At 45.3% G+C, this 26,179-nt stretch overlaps 1 protein-coding gene across 1 annotated transcript in view; it reads right to left on the bottom strand.

Moving 5' to 3' along the window:
* Positions 1 to 1,418: 1,418 nt before the first annotated feature.
* SYNPO2L (synaptopodin 2 like) overlaps positions 1,419 to 26,179 on the bottom strand; it is a 35,906-nt gene continuing 11,145 nt past the window's right edge. The window contains exons 2-4 of the mRNA XM_038140865.1: positions 23,448 to 23,599; positions 20,263 to 20,924; positions 1,419 to 6,425 (exon numbers count right to left, since the gene is read on the bottom strand). Coding sequence (XP_037996793.1) covers positions 4,090 to 6,425; positions 20,263 to 20,924; positions 23,448 to 23,599 — 3,150 coding nt within the window. The 3' untranslated portion in view covers positions 1,419 to 4,089. The remainder of the gene's footprint in view (positions 6,426 to 20,262; positions 20,925 to 23,447; positions 23,600 to 26,179) is intronic.

Genomic DNA, 26,179 nt, shown 5'->3' with positions numbered 1-26,179 from the left:
TTGCCTCACACTGTGCTCATGTCGGGTATCAGTGACTCCTCATCACACCAGTCTCTTCTGAGATGCTTCCTCCCAGATGCTGCAGGATCTCGAGGTTATCTCTGGTAAGTGTTCCCATATATCGAGAGGGAAGGGACTGTTACTTCTGAAGCAAAGATAAAACCCCTGAATTGCACAGCTGCAATGTGTAGCCTGCAGCACGCTAGAGAGGAGGGATGATAGGCAGTTTTAAATCAGAGCCCATGAAGACATCTTCAAATACTTAACAAGGGAACACGGGGGTTTGGCCTACCACTGCAGCTTATAACTGAGCAGGTGGGAGCTAAAACTTGTCAAACAACTGTTTCTGTCTGTGCTTGTTCAACAGCTGAGGAATTAGACATTTGAAGAGGCTCAAGACAAGCTTACATGTTTCAAAAGTATTCCTTGTAACCTCACCTGTGACCTTTTTAACAGGCCAGCCACAGTATTTTCATGAGCAGACATAAGCAGAGCTGCTTAAAGCCAGAAGTAGTTCAGGTTTCTTCTTTAAAACTTAACGGATGCATCTCAGTATCATTTCTCATCTCATGCTACTTGCAGCTACAGGCTTTATTTGGGATACACTGGAGCACTTTAGGCCTCATCTGCAACAGCCTCTGCTTCTGCAGATCAGTCCTGTGTATGCAGAGGATCCAGAAAAGTTTGTGAGGGGCTGAAATCTATTAAACTACTTTGGTTTTGCTTCTAAACATAGCTTTGAAGCAAGGATGAAAGTAAAATGCAGGATTCCCAGCCTCCTGGTTCTTTTCCTTGCTCTTATATTTAATATTTGTTCTCCAGTCAAACCTAAATTTATCATTTCCTGCCCATTACATTATCAGAAATGATGGGGCAAATGCATTTATTCCACTCACTTGGATCATGATATCTAACACTGAATCGTGTTTGGCAATCACTCCTCAGCAGAAATCATTGTCTCCCAGAAATCTGGAGTGGGATCACTACCATGCAATCTCCCTTACATACTAAGGCTAGATTTCTCTATTTTTCCAGTGGCAAAATGAATTTCCTGAGTCTTTCAGGCCCTGAGAACACTTAACTTTGGGGGCTTGAGGGAAAGGGACACTGGAGTAAGATTCAAACTTTCTGAGGTTATTTCTTGACTGCAAAATTATGTTGAGCACCCTTCCTCTGGTCCACACAACCCCTCTCTACACCTGAGTTTGGTAATGCCTTCAGCCTGGGCTAGCTTGTCTGTCTAAGGCTAATGGCTTGAATCACTAGCCAGGGACAGACAACACTCCACAAGATGAGAGACAAAGCTTTTGGAGCATTGCTACTTCTTGACTTTCTTCATAGGGCTTTCCTAGATAAAATAGAAGATTCCTCCCTCCATGTTTGGAAAGAGTCACAGAGGTTCCGTTTGCACACGGGTCTTTTTTTTTTCTTTCTTTTTTTCTCTTTCTTTTTTTGTTTACTTTTTTATCTTCTTTCTTTTTTTTTTTTTTTTTTTTCAGAAACGCTGGCAATGCAATGCAGTACAGGATGAGTGAGAAAGCAATCATCTGAGATAGGTTTTATAGCATGGCTGCTCCCCTTCACTGGAGCTAAATGGATTCTGGTGATCTGAATTAACTCATGATTTCTCCTAAGATGTCCTCTCTGGGGCTTTTCAGGGACACAGTCTCCTCATCAATTCAGGTTGGCTGCTCCTATGTGATACAACCAGATGCAGCAACTTTTCTGACTCAGCCTCACCTTTCCCACTAACTCAAGGTATTCCCATGGCTTTTCTTACAATCCTCTCCCACAGTTGACAGTGTGCCAAGTAAGGTGTAAGTTCTGTCCTCCTCTCTTCCCAGCATGCTCATTATATGTTTCAGGGCCACCAGGAATGTGCACTGCAAACACTGGCATGCAAAAAAATTCCAGCCAGAGTGTGAAGGATTCAAAGGCAGAATTGTTAATTACTTCTCCTTTTCTCTCATTCTCTCCCTCCGAAGCTTGTCCAAGATCAGAGGTACTGGCTGGGTTTTCCAGCCTTCTTTTTGTTCATAGGAGAGCGCACATGAGAAATCTCCAGGTGCTCACAGAAAAAGACTTTCAAGCCTCCAAGAAAAAGTAGAGCCCCAGCTATCATGAAAAAGCTACACATCATAAGCTCTTGCTGTGCAGAGGAAGGTTGGCTTAGATTTAGTATGAAACAACACTAGCTGCACTGCATACAGACTGCTTCAGACCCACTTGCATTCCTTTGTTTCCCCCAGAACCTACACTTTTGTATATCCAAAGTCTGTGCTCAGTCCAGTCAGGGAATGGCTATGGCTTGAAGCAGAGGAGTAAGTCTAATGAGAGGGAGACTTGTCTCACGGAGAGAGGGCTTTGAGACCCTCATTCTGCCTCCTGTACACACTGCTTTGGGTTTTGCAAAAGGCTGGGCAACCCTGACCCAGAAAGAGGAGGCAAACCCCTTCCCCGCAGCTGGGGCATCTGCTGTGTTTGGAGCCAGATTTCCAGGAGCAATGCCTTCTTGATGTACTTGTGGGATCACACTGGAAAAGTGGCTGCTGGAAAACCAGGATCACAAGCAGAAAGGAAATGGCCTGGCGGGGGGGAAGGGGGAACCAGAGTATCGATGACATGCACACACACATGCACAGTCCCTACTAAAATGCTGAATTCTTCCTTGGGAAGGCAGTGCTTTCTTCCTGTATGCCTGTAGTGTAGAGATTGAGTTGGAGGCTAGCTTGGGACATTCAAGGAATAACCAGTACTGTTTCCCCAGCATCACCAGCAAACTGAACTCTGTATATGTGTGTGAGTGCAGATCCTCTGGGATTCTCAGAGCACTTCAGTTTTTACCAAAGAGGCCCCACAATAATACCCAAGTTGTTTCGTATGAAGTTTTACTTGTGACTTTCTGTTTTCCTGACCTCTACTTTCATGCTGAGAATGTCTGTAAAGGCCCTCTATTTTCCCCTCATCACAAAGCTTTCAGCAACTTTTATGTCATGACCCACTTCTAACCTAGCCCCACTTCTGTCCTGAACTAAACCAAAAGATCATGAACAAATGCATATTCAGTCCTGCCTCATTTTAAAGCCAACTGTACCTCCTCCCATGCAATCCACCTTTCCACTTACAGCATCCATATCCTGTTCAGTGGGATTGATGCTGCAGGGCCTTTCTTTGTGCCAACCAGACACTGCCTGAGCTTAGCTTTGACTTTGTGTATCCTCAAAAATGGATACTTCCTTCTGCAGTTCCCACAGCTGGTGATAGCCCCATCAAGTCCCCTCAAAGCCCTTCTTTGGCAAACTGTTTCCAGACCTGACAGTGGTAATCAGTACCAGCTAGGATGACTCTCCTTTTTACCCCCAGCCCTGGTGACTGGAGGGACAGGCACACATGGGCACTCTCGGGCACGGGCCACACTGCCCACATGGGCATGGGCAAACACCACTGCTCACTCTGCTCTCTTGCCTTCTTTCCCATGCCCCCAATTCCCCAGAGGGAATTCTGGGAGAAATGTCCCAGGTGAGGCCCCACTTGTCCTTTCACTCCCTGCTGAGTGTTGCTGTGTGCATGTGTGTGTGCACACACAAGTGAACGTGAACAGATTGGGAGGGTCAGAGAAGAACAATCTCATGGGAAAGCTGGGGCTCTGCTCTGTAATCCCACCTCTCACCCTTTCTTCCTGGAAAGCTCTCGCCTCCTAGTTTCCTTCCATGCAGGGGTGACTTCAAAGCCCTCGGGAAAGGAAAACTACTGCTTCATATGTGTCTCCATGTGAGATAATCTCTGCCATTCACCCCTCTGGAGGTGGGTTTTGCTGCTGTGTACAAGTTTCCAGTATTTGTGTACCACACACGTGCCCTCTCTCCACATTCTTCCTTCTACTGTAGCCACAGCCAGTAAGCCTTTCCATGAAGCATCCCATCTGAGACCAGGGGAGGCTGGGGAAGGGGGTGGTGCAGAAGGGCAATAATTTTTTGAGGTTTTTTTTCTTCATTTTGTGTCACTCATCCCAATGTACTGAGCTGACATGAAAGACAAAACAAGCGCTATCTCTGTGGGGCCACAGACAGGATGGGAGGGGTGCCTGCCTCAGTGATGGCCAAAACTCGGCCTCCACACATTGGCCTGCATGCCTGTTCTTGCTGCAGAGAATTTGGGCCTGGCCACCTGAAACCGAGAGGCAGAGGCTGAGTTTGGAGGAGGTCCCTGTCCCACCTGTCCGGGCTCTGGGGAGCTCTGATATGGCTTAGGGGAAGGGCTGAGCTCCACCTGGAAGGGTGCTGGTGTAGCAGGGGCAGAAGAGGCCATTTCTGTTCTCCACAATGGCTCATCCAGCGTGGTGGCCGAGCGGGGCACAAGCACAGTGGGTGCCAGGCTGCTGGAGGCTGGCATGGGAGCTGGAGTGGAGAAGCGACGAATCTCCTGGGTCTTGGCTATTTTCACAGGGACCTGCTTGGCTGCCATGAAGGATGAGCTAGCCTGCGGGGCTGGCTGACCAGGACTAGTCTGAGTGCCAGGGCTTGGGGGATCCCCAAAACAGAACATGGCTGACTTCAATTGATAGGGCTGGTGACGCATTAAATCAATGACCTTGATCCCCGATTTCTGGCCAGGTGCCTTTTTCACTTTGCTCTCTGCTTTGCTAGCCTGAGATTTGCTGGCTGCCAGAGGATAGAAAGGGGAATGCATTGGGTTGTAAGCTATTGGAGGGGGAGCCCGGATGTTGGGTGAATATTTCCAGCATGAGGGTAGAGAAGGGGATGGAGAGGGGGTCCTGGGCTTGTACTCTGGCTTCGGTGTTGTTTCCACCACAAATTTGTCCATGCGGCTCTGGCGTTTGGCAAAGAGCTCTGCCCCCTTGCCTTTAAGCTGAGGCATGTCCTGGGCCCCATTTACCAATCCAGCATCCTGCTGAGGCTTGGGGGCCACTGGAGGTGGGGTCTTGAACTTGCGGCCTGAGGACTGCATGAAGTTGCAGGCCTCAGCACCCAGGCTGAGGAAGTCCTCCTCAGGCCCAGACTCAAAGCCTGCTGCAGGGTGGTCACCCTTTGGCTTCTCATCCAGGTTCTGCACCAGAGACAGGAGCTCAGGGTTGGGTGAATTCTTCTTCTTCTCCTCAATCTTACTGAACATGGGTTTCTTGTTGCCCCGTCGGCGAGCCTCCTGCAGGATGCCTGTGCGGGGAGCTGGCACAGCAATCCTCTGCTCCCTGGAGGTTAAGGGCTCTGAAGGAGGTCGTGGCATTGCTGGAGTGATGGCAGGAGAAGGCTGTTTTGGCACAGGGGAACTGCTTCTCACGTGCTGTGATGGTGCTGGACTAATATACAATGAAGAAGAAGCTGTTCCAGGGACTCGTGGCTGGGATGCTGCAGAGCCCATATCCCCTCCTGGCTTTGAGGGAGTTGACAGAAAGATAGAGGTGGTGGATGTCCGGGCAGTGTTGGCAGAAGGCTTGACCTCTGAAGCGCTTCCTCCCCCTTTCAGCTGTGACTCCAGTGGTGATGTTGGTCTTCCTGGTGCAGGAATATACAGAGATGTGGAGGAGCTGACTGGACCACGCTGTGTTGGCACTGGTGCATTGGCAGGTGTTCCTGGAACCAGAGGTGAGAAAGGGGGAACCACTGTGCTTTGCCCACCCAGACTTTCAGTGGGTTTTTTGGGTGCAGATGGCCTAAAGATGACAGAGGATGTTGCTGGACGCTGGCCAGAAAAGCCAGGAGTAAAGGGCCGTGCAGATCTGTTGAACATGCTTGTTGAACTTGCAGAGAAGGGGTCGGGGGTGCTTGGGGGAGGAGGGAAGAAAGTGGGGCTGGGGGCAGTCAGGACCTGAGTGGGGACAGTGGCTGGCTGCTTGCTGGGCACTTGCACAGCTTCCAGGTGGATGCTGAGGGGCACATTGTCTGCCTTCTCTGGCACAGGCATATCTCCGTTCACTGGGCCCTGCTTTGGCTGGGCAGCTGGGGCAAGCTGTGGGCTCTTCTGCACTGGAGTTTTCTCGACTGTGTACTTCCCAGCCCGTTCCCTCTGCTGCTCAAATAATCGTGCTCCTTTACCTGAGGCCTCACTCAAGCCTTTTTGCTTCTCCTCCTTCTGTTCAGAGTCAGATTTGGATTTTTCAATGTCTAGATAAGTGTTGTCCCAGTCTGAGTGATTAGTTAGGCTTCGGGCATCAGAGAAACCTTCCTCATCAAATTCAGATTCACTAGTTGGAAAAACTCCATCTTCCTCCTCGTAGGAGCGGTCTTCATCAACACTGCCAAAGCTTACCAATGTATACTTCTTGGCCCTTTGCCTGCGTTTCTTAAACATCAGCACCCCCTTGGAGTGGGGGTTGGGTGCATCTGTCAGCAGGGATGCAATGGTTCTGCACTTGGTTTTGGCTTCTTTCACATTCTTCTCCTGGATGCATTCGTGGCGGTGGAGCTCTGAAAAAGACAGAAAGAGGCACTCTGAGAGATCAGAAAAGGCTGGGTGGGCAAAGGAGGACGGTGAAATGGCTGTAAGTGTTCTAGTGCACATAGGAGGAAACACACCCCTTACCCTATTTTTTTCATTCTGCTTTTGCTGAATGTTATAGCAAAACATTTTTCATTCTGCTTTTGTTACAGTTATAAAGCTTCTGCTTTATAAACTGTGTCTTTATAAACTGTTAGTAGAAAATCAGGAGCAGTTTTTCCCTGCAAACACAATAGAAGTCAATGCAGGTGTGGGGAGGGAACTCCTCCCACTCTGATGGCTGGTCTAAGTTTCCTCATCCCACCTGGGATTTCCTATTTCTGAAGCATGTGAACAAGAGTCCCTGACGGGGACAGTGCTTCTCTTGCTTGTGGAAATTTTTACCGTTTATTTTTCACCCTGAAGGTGGAGCCCTGCTTTCTGTAGATGTTCCTTATACCATTTAGAGGATTGCACGTGTGCAAAAGGAGGGGTGCTCTGCAGGCACAGCAGAGCTGCTCCTGATCTAAGCCCTGCAATGTCAGCTACAATCAGTGTGGTGCAGCAGCATTGTGTGTAGGGCTGTTTGATGCTCTGCAGCAGCCCTGCCACTGCAGGAGGCAAAGGAAGAATGATTTCATCCTTGCTGCAGTCTCCTCCCTGTGCCCCATGCCCAGCAAGGGAGAAGAGTATTTGCTCCTGAGCAAGAATCCCAGATCCCCACAATTGATCAGCCAGACCAGAAGGAAATCCACTTAGACAGGCTTGCTTGGAAAAGACACCACCTGTTGGGACACTGGCATAAAAGTGTGGGATAATCATTTTCCACCTGCTCTGTGGTCAGTGAAGCCCCAGGGAGGAACATTGTATCCTCTGTCTTTGTGTGCAGGGAAAACAGGTGGTGAACAAGATTCAATAGTAAAACCAGACTTGTCTGCCCCAATGAAAGTATGGACATGTCTTGAATCACTGTTGAAATGACAGAAGTCAGCATTAGCCTTGCACAGAAAAAAAGCCCCACATACCTAAACCACAGACTAATTTGTGATGTCTTTCATTTCACCCTTTTCCATTGTCTTTTTCCCAGCATGAGAGTACAGATGAAAAAACCATCCACTGTATGCATCTAATAATTTGTCAAAAAAAACCAACTTGTCCAGCTCTGACATTCCCAAGAGAGATGTAATAAATTCTGCTGTGCTGAAGGGAGAGGAGAGGAGAGGAGAGGAGAGGAGAGGAGAGGAGAGGAGAGGAGAGGAGAGGAGAGAGGAGAGGAGAGGAGAGGAGAGGAGAGGAGAGGAGAGGAGAGGAGAGGAGAGGAGAGGAGAGGAGAGGAGAGGAGAGGAGAGGAGAGGAGAGGAGAGGAGAGGAGAGGAGAGGAGAGGAGAGGAGAGGAGAGCTGCAAGGCAGTGCTGAGGGATGGTGTTAGCTCAAGAGATGATGAAAACTGCTCAGTCCTCTCAGGATCTCACTTCTGATCATTTTATCACAAAGCATTCATTCAATGTGAACCTGTTAATGTCACAAAGTCACCTGTAGTGAGAGACAGGGAGCTTAGTTAAGAAGTTTGCTAGTTTTCCTGAGGGCTACAGTCTCCTAAAACCTTTCTAGTCTACACAATTGTGGTGTCATCATTCCATACTGCATCAGTGTAACCACAGCAGAAAGAGCTTCCCTTTCCCACCCTATGCTGAAAATAAAGTGTTGATTTGCAAAGCAGTCATCCTTCCAGGAAGCTCTCAAAGTTTGCAGCCATTCCATAGCACATGCTGCTGCTTTGGGATTTCAGCAAAGGGAATTCTGTGGTTTGAGATCACTTCATGTGGATGCACAGTCCATTCCTCTCCTTTGCACCCAGAACTAGAAACAAGAAAAGCAATGCTGAAGTGGCTCCTTATTTGTACTTGCATTTGCAAAGTGAAGGCTCTTTGCAAAACTTTCCTTACAGAATAACTCCACCTTGTTAAGCCAACACTGAAGTAGTGTCCAGGTTTCTGTGTAGATTTAGTGTTCTTCAGGGCAGTAACAGACTTGCCCTCAAAGACCTGCTCTCCATGGTAGAAACAAACTACAGTCCCTGAAGGTCTGCCCACTTCATTTACAAATCTTCATGCCTGTGTCTCTAGGGGTCGTTGACAATGGAGAAAATAAGGGAAGTTGCTACAAACAACCTTACTAAAACCTATACCTCACCTAGTGGTATTTTGCTTCTAAATTTACAAGGAAAAAGAGCAGCACCACAGAATCTTAGTCAAGTGCAGAATATGTAAACTCTGGCCTGAGTGACTCACAGGAGGATTTCTAGCATCAGGAGCTACCAGATAGGGAGCAACACCATTCAAAGTGATGTCTGCACAGCCCTTTCTGACAGCAGACTACCATGAAGTGCCAACTCTAAACTCTGGGCTAGCAAATACTGTCAGAGAAAATGTAACAGAAGGTGGTCTTGGCTTTAACTCCACCAGCCTGTAGTCCTAGCTCAGCATTAGGATTCATGTACAACTTCCCTAGAAAGTTGCTCTGGACTGTCCAGTGCTCTGAAGGAGCTGGCAAATAGAGCCCTCTGGGACCTGCTTCTCACCTCCCTCTTTTCTTCTTCCTACCTTTCTCCTCACCAAAGGCTAAAGCACACAAATAATTACACTAGTCCTCCCAACAGAAAAATGGTCATGCTATTCAAGCTACAATCTTCCACAACAGTTTAAGAAAAAACGGGAAGAGAAATCTTCCTAAGATGACTTGTAGAAGGTAAAGAGCAAGAATGAAATCAGATTAGGCAAAAGAATGGGATAAGGAGAGTAGACTAAAAAAAGTAGAGGAAAGGAAGGAAGAAAGGCAAGAGAAGAGAAGAGAAGAGAAGAGAAGAGAAGAGAAGAGAAGAGAAGAGAAGAGAAGAGAAGAGAAGAGAAGAGAAGAGAAGAGAAGAGAAGAGAAGAGAAGAGAAAAGAAAAGAAAAGAAAAGAAAAGAAAAGAAAAGAAAAGAAAAGAAAAGAAAAGAAAAGAAAAGAAAAGAAAAGAAAAGAAAAGAAAAGAAAAGAAAAGAAAAGAAAAGAAAAGAAAAGAAAAGAAAAGAAAAGAAAAGAGATTTGTACCTGCATAAGGCTGATCCAAGCTTGAGAAAGTAGAGTCCAGACCTGGAGAACTGGGCATGTCACAAAGCCCGTTTAATTCACAACTCCCCATAAACAGAAAGAGAGGCAATGAGAGACCAGCAAAGCAAAGCTCTTCTGGAGCAGAACCAAAACTCTGAGATGTCCAAGCTCTTTGCTATCAGTCCACAAGCCTTTTAAAGGCTCTCTTTTGTCTCGTAGGCTTTGCTGCTGAAAGCCATGAGGTCACTTTGTCTATTTTTGTCTTCATAGCTTCATCACTGAGCAGTGTGATGGACATTGTCACCTGGCACTTAAACTTATTCTTTCCCCCTCCCTGTACTCCCTATGAGAAGCTCCTATTTTTTATTTTAAAATAAGAAAATATACTCTATATTATCACAGCTTCTGTGGTGCAAGCTTCAGGTTGGAAAGGTGCAAGCTTCAAGTTAGTGTTACCAATGCCTCAATGTCCAGCATTTCTGTGCCAAAGAGCCCTTCAGAGAGGTAAAACTAACACAGTGTGCATGTTCAACATGGAGAGGCAGAAGAAATCTGCACAGGAGAAAAATAATTTTCCTTGCCTGAAACTCTCAGAGAGCACTCAGCTCCAGATAAAGAGGAAGAAAAGAGAGAGCAGGGGCTTTCCTGTGTATATCCATTTTCTTCCATGCCGGAGGAGAACCAGTCCATGATTCAGATTTCTCTTGTGTACACAACTGAGGAACACTTAACAGAGAAGCATTAGGATTCTGGATGCCTGGAGTTTAGTTGTTTAGCTGACTTAAAACAGCAGAGGCTGTTACCTACACTGAAAGCGTGGTTGTGCCCAGGGAGGGTGACAGAGTGTTTGGAAACCAGGGAGTGGCGTTTTGGCAGCACCATTCAGAGCTCCAGCACAGGAGACCTAAAGGTGTTGAAAGATGAGGTGTTGATAGTGAGAATTGTGGTGGATGGGAAGGAAGGGAATAAATGGTGCTGGGAAGTCTGCAGATCTCTGCAGTTGTGACCTGCTCAGCATCTCTTCACACTTGTCTAGGTCCTGTCTTACCACTCTTTTCTGTACCCCAGCACTAGTTCCTGTGAGACAATCCCAGAGCCATGGCCAAGGGATACCCTCCCATGATTATTCCTCCCAGCAGCCCCAGCCTTAGCAATTCTGTAGCCTTGGCAGACAATCTCCAATGTTAGAGAGACTGGAAAAGTGAAGGTCTGACCACACATGCTGAAATCCAGCAGCCATCACTGCACACCAAGAAGACAACTCCCCCAAGGCAACAGTGCTGCAGAGAGAGCTGGCATGTGTCATACAGAGGCTCTTAGAGCAAGAGCAATGAAACTGGTTCAGCCTCTTCTTTGATGAATATTTACACTTACAGGGATATGTGTATATATATGTCTCTTTGGGGAAATCTTTTAATATTGATACATACCACTGGAATGAAAATACAGCTCTGTCTCTTGTAAGAACATTCAAATGGAATAGATAAAAGAGTAAAAGGAAGGGTTATAAAACTCTCATAAATTCTATTGGTGTGGGAATAATTTCTATAGAAAACTTTTTGTTAACTTCTAAAGCACTTATTTCATGTACACACTGAACTCTGTTGGAAAAAATCCACAAAAAGGAAAAATTTCTATTAAGCAAAGCCTATGGAAGTTTTCCTCTTAAGTTTCACTGAAGTGAAATAATTTTTGTTACCTAATTACAGTAAAGAGAAGTGTAAAAAGTACAAATCTTTTCAAGTTCAGGCCTTATTAAAAGAAAGCATTTTAATGTCCAAGCAAGCTGCTGAACAAGCAGGTTTACATGAGGTCAGATACTGTTCATGTTTTCTAGGAAACAAAAAATGGAAAATTTTATTACCAAGACCAAATCCTAGAAAAGCCATTACTGTAGAAAATAAGGTACTCTGCTACTTCTAGAGACAAAAAGCCTGTTCCTCTGTGATGAAATGCTACTTGTCAACTGCTTTTTTCATGTCAGGTCACCTCGAATTTTGTTCTTCCAGCTATTTATGTTAGACAAAGTCATTTTTCCACGGCTAATGTTGCAAATATCTCAGTAAGTCATTAGAGGCCACAGACATCTCATACTTTACATACCTGAAGTCCTTTCAAAATAAGATTTGGATGGGTTATATTTACCTTCTAAGTATTTCCCTGTTGAAAGTTTCAACCTTTAAAGTTTTGATCAGTATTTAAATTGCAAACAGTTAAGCAGAGGAGTATATATATTTTTTTTTTCCCTCAAAGTAAAGCTAAAACTCTTGGGATAGGAAATATTTGTCATTCTTGGATATTTGCACACTTCCATCACATAACCTGTGCATAATATAAAACACTGACATAGCTGCAGCTCCAATTTAGGATGCTACAGACAAATGCTACAGTCCTACTCAAGTCTGCAACACTTTAGCACGTATCTGAGGTTAAATAGTTAAAATACTTGTCAAACCAGAGTTTCTTCTTAAATGGCTAGGAATTTTAAGTGTGCTAGTGAGACACTGCCCCACTGCAAAATCCTGGTTTTGGAAAAACAGAAAGAAACGGGCTTTTCTGAAGGTAAGTTAACAGCCCAGGGGAAAAAACCATGCCCATTCATTTTGTAGATTTTTGAGCATTCTTAGCCATACGGCTACTGGAGAGCTCTGTTAGGCAGAGAGGGAGTAGAGACATCACTGTGCATGGCTGCCAGAGCTTAGTCTCATGGTATCCTGCTGGAGACTTGAATAGCTTTTTCATTCAAAAAAAATCTCTCAGCTGGGTGACAGTTTGTCCTTCTTTCTGAGCTGGATGGAAAAGTAAGTGCATAAGTGCAAAAGGTAGCACACATGGCCAGTTTTTCTGTGCTGACAGCTCACACCTGGGCCCTAGATGTTCCCTACATAGCCTTCTCCCAAAGGAGAGCTTTCTTTTGCCAGGACAGCACCTGTTGAATGCACTAGTGAATCTGTCTTTTGCAGTTTTAGCCCAATTTTGTATGAAAAGTTTATGCAGTCAATGCTGCACGTCTTTTGATCTTACCCATTTCATGCTAATAGTGTTTGAGTCCATTTGCTAATTTTAAGAGTCTGAAGTCACAAAGATACAATGTTCCTACAAGTTTACGTGGAAATAGGAGGCTCAGCAGAGGAGAGAGACTCCACCATAGGAAGTGAGAAGCCTGAGTGCAGTCTTAATTTGGCATCAAAAACCGAAGAACACACACATGCACACACACACACAAATGCTTTCTCATTTTGAATGTGAGAGACAGACATCAGACAGATTTGCATTTACTTTTACTTGATTACTAGACATGAGAGAATGAGATATCAAATACAAAACATAAATTAAAAGGATGCCAGGATCTGCTAAGTCTGCTGCTTACAAAATTGATGTCTGACAGCAGGATACCACTGATTGATCATGTCTTTGTCTTTTAGTCTATCCAACATCTACTCCAGTAATACAAACAAGTATATGCTCACCATCTCACTGTGTAGACTTGATTAATCCACTTGCCATATAGTCTCATTAACCAGTTGATTTTAGTAATTTTCTGCAACTATTCAAGCTCCTGCTACATTAAAAATTCTAGCCTTTCATGAGACAACTGTATATCTTCCATGTGTTATGTAATTTGCCAATTAATACACAGCAATCTCCACTGAATCCCCATGACACTGAAAATGGTATTATTGCTATTGAAAATGGTATTGAAAATGGTATTATTGCTATTTCCTGTTACTGCTTGCTGGTACAACACCCGAGAGAAGCAAGCCGCATTTACAAAGCTTCACTAGCAGGGATTAGCAAGTGAAAAAAGCAGATAGGAAGACAATAGTGGTGTACCTGGGAACACTTTTGAGCTCCTCAATCCAGGTAACCCCCCTCCCTCCCCTGTGTCCCCCACACACCTGGGTTTCTCTGGGAAGAAAAACCAGAGAGAAGCTGCAAGGTGTCTCAGCTACGTTCCAGATCTGAATAACAGCAGTTTTGGGGCTGTGTGTGCCCCACAGTACATGCTGCTTGTTCCGTCTAGATGCAGCCAGAGGATAAGATCCACTGACAGAGGAGAAGAGGGTTGGGATTTTTTATGATCTGCCTCCTTGCCAGTCATATAACATTGAGGTGGAGAGGACCTTTGATTGACGTTAGTGTTTAAAGCTCTGTGGGTGAAAATATAGAGGTAGTCCTGTTAGATTCAGAAGGCCAGTGAAACACTACTACCAACTTAGCCAGTTACCTCATCTGACATCATGAACCATTAATAGTGATGTTTTCTGTTCTATTCTTAGCCAATTGTGTGGTCACCTTACGGTAGTCCTATCTCAACCATATTTCTCTCCTTGGAAAAGTCATGTGGAACTGTATCAAGTATCTTATAGAAGCCAGTATATACTGTGTTCATGTTATCCCTTTAGCCATGAAGTCTTACTTACTGAGCAGGTCAAAGACTCTTCCTACTTTTTATTAGTCCATGTTGATTTTACTTTTCTTTTTGTTTTCCGCAAATATGCACCAAAAAATAACTTCATGCACCTAATTGAAGCTAATTTTTTTTTTTCTTATTGTCACAGCCTATGTCTGCTAGAAGGGTATACTCTTGGTGTTTTTCCCTGAGACCTTTCTCATTATTCCAAGGTACTTGGCAAGGACTGAGGACCATTCTGATACAAGTTTCATTAATTCCTTACATTTGACCTCTACAGAGAAGCTGACTCAGCCTTGTCCTTTCAGTGTAGTCAGTGTATCAAGATATGCTGAATCTACTCACCCCCGTTTCTGCTCCTGTTTCTTTCTGCAAAGAGTGAGATTCTTAGTTAATGTAAGTGGTAGATACTGATGACAGTAAAGCTTTACACATGTCCCAGCAAACTGCTGTCCCTTCCTACGATGGGTTTAAATGAAACTGGTGAAACTGAAGAACAAGTATTAGCCAGCTTGACAGCTTTCTCCTTCCTAGCTGTAATTTTCTCTCACTTCAATTGAGTAATGGCTGTTGTTTAATCACTCCTTGTCAAAGTCCTTTTATGCCTCACCCTTTTATGCCTCACCCTTTTATGCCTCTCCCTCATCCATCACTATCACTTTGTCTCAAAAACATTTCTGTGTTGTCTCCGAGCAGACTTGTCCCTACCTTGTCAGCAACCTTGTCCCATATCACTTTCAGAACTGATGGAAACAACTGGATGGGGAAAGGGATTCCTGTTGTCTATTTGCATTACAAATTCTTTCAACTAATATGTCAAAACCCTGGAATCTCAAACTACCAGCTTGATTAAGACAGCCTGTGGGGTTCTATGTATAGCTGTTTCAGTGTGATTATTGCTCTAATCACCCTTCTGATCTGAGCTATTGGTAAAATTTTAATTTAATGCCATTGTTCCCCATCAGCCTTACACATCCTAAGTCAGAGCAGAAGTGCATGTGCAAGGCCAGGCTATCTTAACATATGAGACAATATAGTCTGAAAAATCACTCGCTGGGGCTCTGCAAGGACCATGGAAGTGGCAGCTTGGAAGCAAACTCTGACACTGCTTCACGAGCAGCAGGACGATGAATGACCTCTGATAATGTCTGAGGAACTGTGACCCAGAGTCAGAGTCCCTGTGCTGACAATAATAACATAGAAGTAATGTCTGAGTAACTGATTGTTTAAAAAAAGGTGCTTCAAATGATATCTCAGGCAGTAGAAGTACTAGGACAAATGAGAGTATACACCTTTTCATTTCAGGGATCACAGAGTTTTCCTCCACATATCTTCAAATGCTAAAGATATTTCCCCTCCCAGAGAATATTATCTGCAGCTAGATTTATCTTGAGCTAACACATGTTCAGCTAAATTCGTGTCTCTATCAGGCTCTGGGGCAGCAGGATTTCAGTGAGGAGCAAAGGTAGAGCAGAGCAGAGCCAAAGGTAGAGCAGAGCAGAGCTCTATCAGCTTTTGTTCCAGTGCTGCAACCCACAACATCCTCACTGAAATGCTGGACAAGAGTGATGCCTGAGGGAATGATTCTGGAGGTCTCCAGTAAGAATACCTGAGGAAGATGGCAATTACTTGTGACAATTATGAGATGACTCAAGAAAGAATGAAAAATTCATCCATGCTAGCTAAGACTGACAACAGTAGTTTATAATATGGCTTCTGCCCCCATTAATACATCAGCCTGAAAATATTACCTCTGCTTTCCATAGAAGGATATAAACTGAAGGAATAAGGTCAAATGTCGTACTCAAGCCTAAAGGTGGAGAAATGGAGAAAGAGGGCTCTAGATGCCTGGTGTTTATCTCTTTGTAGTCTTTAATAAATGCCTTCCAAGTGGCAGAGAATTCAAACATGAATGACAGTTATTAAGTGGGGTTCCTTAAGCAAAGGCATACAACTAGACTGCTACTGCACTGTATGGAAACTGATTTCCCAAGCGGAAGCAATTTCCAGTTTAATGCGTGCTGAAATTAGATCAGTCTCTCCATCTGTGGTTCAACCACGGAAGCTGTTGTCCTTGTTTTCCAAATGGCTGGCTGCTCATTGAGTGGCAAGGGCCAAGGGTGATTCAGCATGGCTTCACATTGCTAGGAACAGACTTCTGTAAGATCAATAGTTCAGGCAATTAATTTTAATCTCCTGGTCTAAGCAGAATGCTTTTCTATGTTACTTTAAGGCATGTAGGATATAGTAGTAGTAGGCTATTATCCTAAACCTATTGGTCTCCTAGACTGCAGTGAATGACAAAGCCACTTAGTTAGTCTAACAGTCACATAACTGTGATCATTAGAGTTACGACTGTCAAAGCTGAAAGCCAAATAGAAAACGTGTTGCAGTAGCTTCAAACTGATAGCCATTCTGATACTTCATCTTGTTCACAGCCCCTGTGGCCTATACCAGTTGTAACGGGCTGAGAGATGGCTTGCTGCACTCAGCCTCTCTGCTGAGAAATGTGACTGCAGTCACTCCTAGAAGAGGTAATCTCTATGACCTGCCGATGAATAGGCCACTTATTTATAAGCATCCTATCTTTTCAAGTGATGCTGCTGCACATCCGCTTTAAACAAGAAGGATTTCCTTTTCTGATATGGAATGTAGTAACTTCGATGACTCTGCACAGGCAGCCAGGCCCATATAAAGCAGAGGAGGAAATTTCCCCACCCAGTTTTCCCTCCCTTCCTCTACCATACATGGAGAGGCTCTTGCATCCTAGGAACTAAAAATAGTTCAGCAGATAAGTTTAAATTAAGATATTTTGAAGCACTTCTTTCACTGACACAGTGTGATAGCAAGTTAAGAAAAGACTGCTGTCCTGGTATGTCTATCCTATTTCCAGTTGTGAGAAAGGCTGAGCCTTTTGTCCTGTGAGATGATTTAGGATGGGGGTAAAAATACAGTGCACCTCAAAGAGCACAAGTGGCTGAGAAAAAGCAACCCTGGCTACACATGGATCCCAAGCCTCCACATGTGAAGTGAGAAGAGAAGGACACTGCAGAACCTATGGGAAACCAAAAAATCTCACTTGCAATTACTTGTGACAGCTATAGACTGATTCTTCCTGCCACAAGCTCCCACTTTCTGCTAACCTCCTGAAACTGATGTAGATTTTTTAATTTGTATTTTCTGCCTAGAGATAGGAAGTAAAGAACACAGCTACAGAAAACCCAAGAGCTGACAGCAGTAGCAGTGTTACTGAGGTCCTTGCAGGGCAACAGAGCAGTTGAAGAATGTCAGTTGCTACTCTTGGTGATGTGCAAAAGAATTATTATGTATCTCTGTTCTTTTTCTGGGATTTCAGTTATTCATATAGAGCTTTGATGTTTCTAAATACTCATCTAGTAACAATGTACCTCCAATTCTGTTTGCTTGAGGTGCAGGGAGAAGCAGAAAAGGGAGACAGTCTCTGGAGCTTAAAAATGACAGTGAAAAGTTAGAAAGAATTAGAACAAAAGACAAGAGAAATACTCCCAAAATTGAAGTAAACATCAGCGCATACATGAGAAAGTAGTACATTATAGGAAGAGGATATAAGGAACCATCTGGGGAACAGTCCCAACAAAACAATTTTTCACATTCTTATGGTGCAGAAGTGGGAGTTGAAGAAGGCTGTGGCAAGGCAAGGAGGGCAAGGAGGGCAAGGAGGGTGTATTAGCAGATGCACTGGGAATATATTTAAATATATTTAAATAGTGCTTCAAAAGGCAGCCATCTGCATAGGTATTCAAAATGGCTCTTAAATGTCTCCTGCCTATATATCAATACTTAAAGTCTCACAACTGATAGTCCAAGTCACTTCCTGGAGCTAACTCAGGTTTTAAAACCCTGCCTGACTTCTAAACCATTATTTCACATTCCTGTTTAGCAAAACCCAGGAGTGTCTGCGTCCCAGAGTAGGCTACTGTGCTGTGGAAATTGCTAAGGAAAGGCAGAGGAACAGAGCTTTAAATGCTGCTGTCTCCATGGGAGCCTAGAGCAGCTGTGGGAGCTGGAGCAATGGAGCCCAGACATCCTCACCAAGGCTACACTTTCTGGCAAGAGATGCTCTACTATGTCCTCCCATGCCAGTCCAAGCAGCCTCCCATGGATCCAGTGCAGCTCAGCAGTCCCCCATCCTCCAGCTGTGTTTATACCTGTGTTTATTCCAGGTATAGGTGTTCTTCAGCTCTGTTCACCACGTAATGAACACCTTCCATCCCTCTTCCTTACTTGCTTGCTTCCCTCACAGTCACTGGCTGCTGAACTGGACTTCTGGTTTAATGGCTGCTGTGCTCCAGCATGACCAGGATGTAGAATTTTGCCTTCTCATTTATTGATAAGATCCCTAATGCAAGAAAACATCCTGTGAGTTACCATCCCTGGCAGAGTAACTCTTACAGAAGGACACCCCGGCCAAACATATACCAAAAAGAGAGTGAGCAGTACAGGAGTGATAGGAGAATAAAATATTACCTCAGACTGCAGTGCTTCTGGGAACCCTAACTCCAGCTGGCAATATTGTTGCATCATCTCCTGCCATGGGATATTATCTTGCCATCAGAAATGCTCTGAATTAAATACATAGTTTTTCTGGGATCCCTCTGTACTGATGCCGTCCATGGAAATAAGTCTTGATGTAAAGCAATTGCTCTTCTACTGCTAGGACTATCGGGTGGCAGGGAGCAGCTGAACATGCCTTTCTCAACATTCACCTCATGCTTGGACATCATTCAAAGGGGGAAAAAATAGCTTCATCTTCAGGGAGGCTGAAATTGCTGATTTCTTTCTTGTCCTAAGGAAAATGAGAGCTAAAGACTAAGAAGAAGTAGAACAAGGCATCATGTCAGATGCACTGCCCAGCAGAGCAAGACATAAGGAACCCAACTGAGCCTCTCCTTGTAACACTGGAAAGAGCAGTAGGACAGTGCCCTGTCTGAAGGAAGCACCTAGGTTTGAAAGTTACCTCTACAGGACTCCTTAGACAGAACAGATAAAAGAATATTTAGCCCAAGGATAAAATAGAGGTTTAATAATTGCCTTGCAATATTATCTGTCCTGGGTAAAATGTCTAGTATTTGAAGCAGAGGATCAGAAGTTAGAATCCACATGTTTTCTTTCTGTTTCAGTCTAGTAACTTTTCTGTGTCTCTGTTTTCCATTCTGTCACTTTTTTAAAGTCACTTTTAAAAAACCTCCTTTATTTCCAGGGTCACAGAAATGTAGTGAGTTATAGTACACTGAGGTACATATATGAAAATAAGCTTATGATTACCTTGTTTTTAATATTACTAGATAGATCACAACTGTGAAATCAGATAACACTGTGTTCTGCCCTCATGTTTGTGCTTGAAATACTCTATGTGTAGCAGAAATCAGGAAAGATATTCACAATCAAGGTCACTTCAGGTCCATCACCCATATACTACACCACATTTTTCAGTACTTTATTCCACATGGAAAGGTCTTGACTATCAGGGATGGCACTACAAGGAACTGTTTCAAGAGCTAATTAACTGTCTCCTGCCTGTCCCTGCTGGCAACCCTCCACTGGCAACACCCAAAAAATTATAAATTCTACCTGAACTCATCAGCTGCTGCCAGCCAGACATAGACATCCTTGCTGGAGTGAGTGCCTGCAGGGAAAGTTGATGTAGAAGAGTCCCTCCCTGAGCTGAACAGGGTGAGAGAAATAAATTCGTTTTTGACAAGACTCTTTTGCAGCTATGCTATCTAGAAATTATCTCTCATCATCCTTAATTGTGTAATACTGCATCCTCTGTGTCCATGGAGAGCTGAAATGAACAGAGGGCTCCTTGGGAGCCTCTTGAAACGAGTGTTCTGTGCTTAACACACAGGTAGCTAAGGAGCAAACTGAGCTGCCATAAGATCTCTGGAAAGCCAGGGAAATTTAACCTCCAACTTATTTCCTGACACCATCATGTCACCCAAGTCTTCATAGCCCAAAATGTTGAAGAAGCCAATGACATCCATCCTTTTTCCAGCACACAGAGGTACATATGCACATCTGGTTGAACGGCTGCAGACTCTGTGAGTGACTCCCAGACCCCTGACCCCAGACCCTTTATCTTATCTGTTTCTTAGGATGACTTGGGTGAGGTATAGCCCAGGGCCAAAGCTGCAGCAGGAAGCCCTAGTCTCTGCAGGTCTGATTTGCCTCCTTTGTAAGCTAGAGGAGCTAACCCACCTGGCATTTGCAGGAATCAGGCTTTTGGAAGGAGCATCCAGCACAAGGAAAAGGCATGGGTGAATGGCAGTTTAGAGGACTTACTGGCCTGCTTGGCTTTCTCTGTATAAGTGGTGGTTAGGTCTTCATCAATCGGATGTTCCACTGGCCCCACCATGGGGATGAGATGGCGTTCCGCTCGGATAGCCTTGGTGGCGTGGGGCAGGAGCATTGCCTCTGGAGAAGGCTCCCGACCCTCTGCTGACGGTGGCCGCAGCTGTCCCTCGCCGTCTGAGAACGGAGTGTCTGTGCGACTGCCAGGCAGGCAGACAATCTCCCTCTTGGCCACCCCGCTGGAGCTGGCCAGCTCTGCTCCCCCCTGCGCAGCAGCCTCCGGCATGCTCTCGTAGCCGCTCTGTTCAGACAGGGACACCTCGTCCTGAGGTGCATCCGCCCTGCCCGTGGTGCTGTCAGGTGGGGAGCGTGGGCTCTTCTTGCGAGCGCGGCGGTGCTTCTCCTGCGCCACGTTGTCAGCATCGCTGTCTGTCTCACCATAGTAGGCCTCGCTGTCCGGTGGGGACGTGAGGCTCTCCAGGTGCCTCTGTGACCTCCATGGCTGTGAGGGCTGTGTGGTGGCTGGGGCTCCTGCTGGTTCGGAGCTGAGTAACTGTGCTGAGGGGCTGGGCACGGATGGTGGAGAGAGCACTCGCTGCCCTGGAGAAGGGGAACGCTGGAGCCACGGGCCAGTCTGGTCCCCACCAACTATTCTGTGGGGAGAAGGAAAAGCGGTGAGCGAGGTTTGGTTTGTGCAGCTAAACTGGAAGGAAACCCTGGAGTGAGAGAGGGCTATGGACTGGGACATGCAGGTGTTATAGGACAGTGTCACAGGTGTTTTTCAGGTGATACAGACACCTGAAGTGTAGATGCCAAGGACAGACTTACCCTGACATCAGCTATGTGCTCTCATTCTGATTTTCTGCTTCACAGCTCTATGGAAACCATGTATTAAACATTTAAAAATCAGAATGCCCTAAAACCATTAAAAAATCTACCAAGTTTAATGAGCTCCCTAGGCATTTCTCCTGAAGAGATGAATTCCTGCATAGCAAGCATTCCCCAGGACAGTGAGACCTACCCTTCAGCCTGCAGCTTGTCAGCAGAGAACGGCTGGTGCTCAGCTATCACACTGCACTCCAGCTGCTCCTGCAGCTGAGACTGTGTCAGATCTGCAGATCCTGATCCTGGCACCCCCAAACTGCTTTAGTTCAGACTGGGCTCTCAAAAAGTCAGTGCTATTTATTTGCTCAGACTTCTATGTGGGAGTAAATAGTAAATACTTAGGATATAAAGGCCCAAGTGTTTTTTGGGGATAGGACTATGATATCCAGTGGTAGGAGACCACTCTAATATTTAGCTGGCTCACTGTGGGGCTGCTTCACAAGCTATCAGTGCCTGGGTTTTGACAACCATATGCAGTCATGCTAGCCAGCCCAATCCACGGTGGCATTTGCCTTTGTTTAGACATAGCAATTTCAAGCCTCTAAGACATCTGGAGGGATGACTGGAGTAGGTGCTGGACAGACTGGGGCAGTTAACCCTGCTGCTGGCTTCCAGAGGGAAGGAGAATTGACTGTGCTGACAGAAAAAGAGACCATTCTATCTTCCCTCTCCTCAAGAGTGAGTCTGGATTTCCACAGCAGTTTGACTCCAGCCCACACAGATGGAGCAGGGAACTTGTTCCTTCTCTTGTCAGACTCACCAGGGCTTATAAGAGCTATAAAGGAATCCTAAGTATTTGCCTTCTGAACATGCATACCATGAAGCCAGGTAGACAGTATTGCCTCGGTAAAGCTGTGCAACTCATGACTTGGATCCCAATTCTAAACTGTGAAAAATTTTTATTTATGTCAAATACAAACTTTTGTGGAAGCGAAGGGTGGGAGAATTTCTCTGGCAGTTTATTTTTTTAATACAATTTGTCATTATGAAATCTCACTGGGGAGCAACCTCAACATTCCACAAGCAAAACAAAACAGTCCCTCCTCTTCTTTAAACACTTGATCAGGTAACTGAGAAGCATAACTGCTTGTAAGCCAGTTTCTCTTGCTCTGTACTGTCAGGTAAATGTCTCTCCCTTCCTCTTTTTCTGAAATACACACACTCCAGAGTCATCCAGCTATCTCTCCTTTCTGAACAGGAATGATTGGTGTTTTCTCTGGGAACGTAAAGAAGAAGTAGGAATAGACATGTGATCAAGAAAGCAACATTTGATGATTTCTCCACTGCTCCAAATGAAGCCAACTGATTTCATTATTTCCAAACCGTTCAGTGTTGGCTCCACCCAGAGGGATACAAGAAGCCTGCCTTTGTCACTTTGTTAATTCAAAGTGTGCTGATCTTGACCGATTAAAATTTGCCCAGGCACCAGTTTGCTGCAGATAGGCTCCAATGGTATGAGATAAGCCTTGGCAAGTGACCAGGAGCTATTCTGGACACCTTGTACAGAACTCACCCATCCCACTTACTCACAGTTAGGGTATAGAGTGAGCATATCAGAAGGCACCGTCACTTTTCTGAAACCAAGGGGAAGATCCTACATGCTCAGGCTTTCCTTCTCGGAGCACTGCCCACCTCTACTCCTGCTTTATGGATGACAGCAACCAGCGTGGCCATTCCTTCCCACTGCTCTCAGCGCTTTCTCTGTTTTTTCAGGACTGTAGAAGGATCACATCTCCCTGCCCCCTTCACCAGGGCCTGATTTTCTGAGGGTGACTTCTGTTTAGGCAGTAGTGTGGACTAGCTGGACCTCACACAGCTTTGCTGCCTTCACCTTTACAGGATTATTCATTTATAGTCTGGGCCGCATCCAGCATGCACTGACGCACTGTGTTAACTTAGCACAGGGAGGACAAGGAACATTACTGGGACTATGGGACTATTTTTTGTCCATAAATTTGAGCCTGATCTCCAGTATTCTCCTGAATTAGAGACTGGCAAAGATATTTCTTCCCATGAAAAAGGGAGCTAACTACACACCTCTCATCTTTGTGGGAGTCAGTATACAGACTGTTGGACTACAGCAGCCCACTGTAAGACAGGGCAAAACATTGAGATGTCGACACGTTAGCCAGGTTAGGACATGGGTAAGTCCTCCTAGTACACCTTGCAGTATGGTGATACCAAAGGCTTTCTGCCTGTCTTGTTTCTGCTGGATGTGGACAGCTGCTGTACTGGATGAAACCAACCTACTGCCTGAACTGTCACAGCTCTGGCACTTGGGGGCAGGTTACCTTTTCACACGGATGTTGAGCATGCCGTTGGAGGAATCGATGATCTGCATGGCATTAGCATGGGACAGGCCAGCACATGATTTCCCATTGATAGATACTAGAACATCATTTTCCCACAGACCTCCACGGCACGCTTTGCTTCTCTTTCGAATCTGAAAAAGCAGGAGAGAGGATAAGGATGAAGGGAAGAACAGCAGCTATTTAGTTCAGTTCTATCGCTCCATTTCTCAGAGAACAAAATAAGACCTAAGACTTACTGTGCTGACAGAGTGGAGTTGGATGAGCCCTGGCTATGCCTTTTGGTCTCTGTATCCCTGTTAATTCCAAGAATCACTCTGCTGAGCATAAGCCTGACCTGATCACCAACCCCGTTCAAGTTCTTTAGTGCAGATGAAAGACTCAAGAATATCTACATGCTCTTCTCTGCTTGTTCCCTGTCTCCTAAGTTGGTTAGGGAGTCTGTGTTTCAGAGAAAGAACAGACTATGCCTGCACATGTCCATGTGTTCTTCTGCATGCCTCTACTGTACTTCCTTGGTATGATCCCTGACTCATGCAGAGCCTCTGCAAGTACCATCCTCAGGGAAGCTGACACCGGGGAGAGGTGGCGGTTCCGAGGCATATTCTGGTGTTAAGCATTCCTGCTCCAATGCTCTGGTCAGTGTATTTCTGGACATCTGCATCAGGCTATATGGTGTCCTGTTACACAAGTGTAAACTTGGAATAAATCTTTAGCCTTAACAGGAGTTGTGCAAGATATGCATTGCTTTATCTGAGAAGGGAGTCAGAGTCACTGTCTCCAGGGGAGCTCCTAGATCTGTCCTCTCATTGCCATCTTGCACCAAGTGTTTACTCTCCCTTTCATTCCATCATCCATTAGTTAAACTTCTTATGAACTCAGCCTAGCCCTTCTGCTAGGGCAAGCAAGAAAGCAAACTAAATGCCCACTCAGCCAAAAACCACTGACCTCTCCCATATAGGTAAGCAATGGGGATGGTCTTGTAGGACAGCTTGGCACTGATAATGTACTCATTCTTCACATAAAAGAATAGCTACGTAAAATCACTGGGTCAGAGCAAGTCAGGAACAAGGTAGTATTACACTCTGTTTGTAGATTCTTCTACAGTATTTCTTCAGATCTTGCAGTTAACTAAAAGACAAATCAATGCGGAGCTGTTTAACAAAGGGTGCAGTGAACAGACCCTGCAGAGAAGTAATACTCAACAGGGCACCTTCGTCCATATCTCACAGCCTTGCTGCTTGAGCCACCAGACTCATCTATAACATCATAAAGCTACTTTGCCCACACTCTCATGGCAGCTTCAGGAAAGAGAAGTGACTATGGGAGGATTGCTGCCCTGTCATTGTTCTTGCAGGAGCAGCAGGGGAGCAGGAGAGGAGAGCTGGAGTCCTAAGAAAGTCCCATGGCCTGACTGGCTGGTCTTAGTGGCCCAGGCCCTCTGCACATATGGGATGTGTGAGTGCCTTGGGCTTGACCCTGCTGGCCTCTGTTGAGCAGACAAGAGCAGCACTCCTCCCAGGTCAGCCTGTCAGCAGGACTGAGAGGTGGTGGGGAAGAAGATGGAAAGAGGAGGGCTATGCTTCAAGTTGTTTTTGTGTTCACTGGTACTTTATCACTCTGTAGCCTTTCCAACTTGACCCCAAATCCTGCCTGCATGCTTAAAATAGGGACTGGCTCATCCCAGTTGCCACATCCATCAGCCTCTGTCATTTTAGTCCTTTATCTCTCTCCTTGTTAATATAAGCCTGGAATGAGCATGTGCAGGTCTGCAATGAACTACTGCTGAAGAACCACTGTTATAGTATAAATGCCGCTTCCTGATTCTTCATCCAAATGCAGCTGTTAACTGAGAAGGTAAAAAAGACACATTTTCCAGTGCTGCCTACAGCAGCTAATGAAAAGAGTTAGGAAGTTGAAAAGAGGTTAAAAGGAGGGTTTCCAGTATTCCCTAAAAGACCAACTGCTGCTCAATAGCCAAGTCCTTGGTGCTTAGCACTGGATGGGAACATACTTACTGAGTATCTCTCCCAGTTGTAAAGCGAGGGGATTGGGGGTTAAAGGCTGTCAGCAGGTGCTCAGAGCATTCCTCACATCCCAGGTATTCCTCCATGCTCACTGGAATCAAAGATGTAGGCTGGTGACCAGCCAGAACAGCAACAGTAAACTTCCTGCAATTCTCTAGTCCCTCAGTACTGCAAGTCTTTGCAGGCAACTGTTTGGGGGTCCCAGGCAGGAAGGATCAGGCTGTGCTCCCAACACCGCCTGATGCTGTTTCAGGTACCTTTATGCCAGACAAGACTGGTGGGACTCAAGCAGGCCACGTGGACTGATAATCATGAGCAGGCAATGCATTTTTCTCATGGTTAGTGAAGATGCTGGGTCTGGCTTGGTCTGTGCTCAAGTCTTACTGGACTGACAGAAAGCATATGCACTAAAGCAACTATTGGTATTTCAACACTCTACAATCCAGGAGGGACTTTTCCATGTCTCCATTCCTTTCTAGGAAAACAGGACCAGGTCTTTTCCAGTGCAGGAAGAGACCTATAGAGTCTGAAAGTAGCATGTGTCTGGCTCAGTCTTCCACAGATTTATAAACTCTCCTTGGAAGTTTATGAATTTGCTTCCTAGGATCAGAGGGAAATGAACTATCCACAGCTTCATTTTTACACCAAACCCCTACCCCACTGCATTTGCGAGGGAGGAAGGCAAAG

Source organism: Motacilla alba, chromosome 6, assembly GCF_015832195.1.
Source record: "Motacilla alba alba isolate MOTALB_02 chromosome 6, Motacilla_alba_V1.0_pri, whole genome shotgun sequence".
Taxonomy (NCBI): Eukaryota; Metazoa; Chordata; class Aves; order Passeriformes; family Motacillidae; genus Motacilla; species Motacilla alba.
The sequence above is the reverse complement of the archived record's forward strand: the minus strand, read 5'-3'. Positions and strand labels throughout refer to the sequence as shown.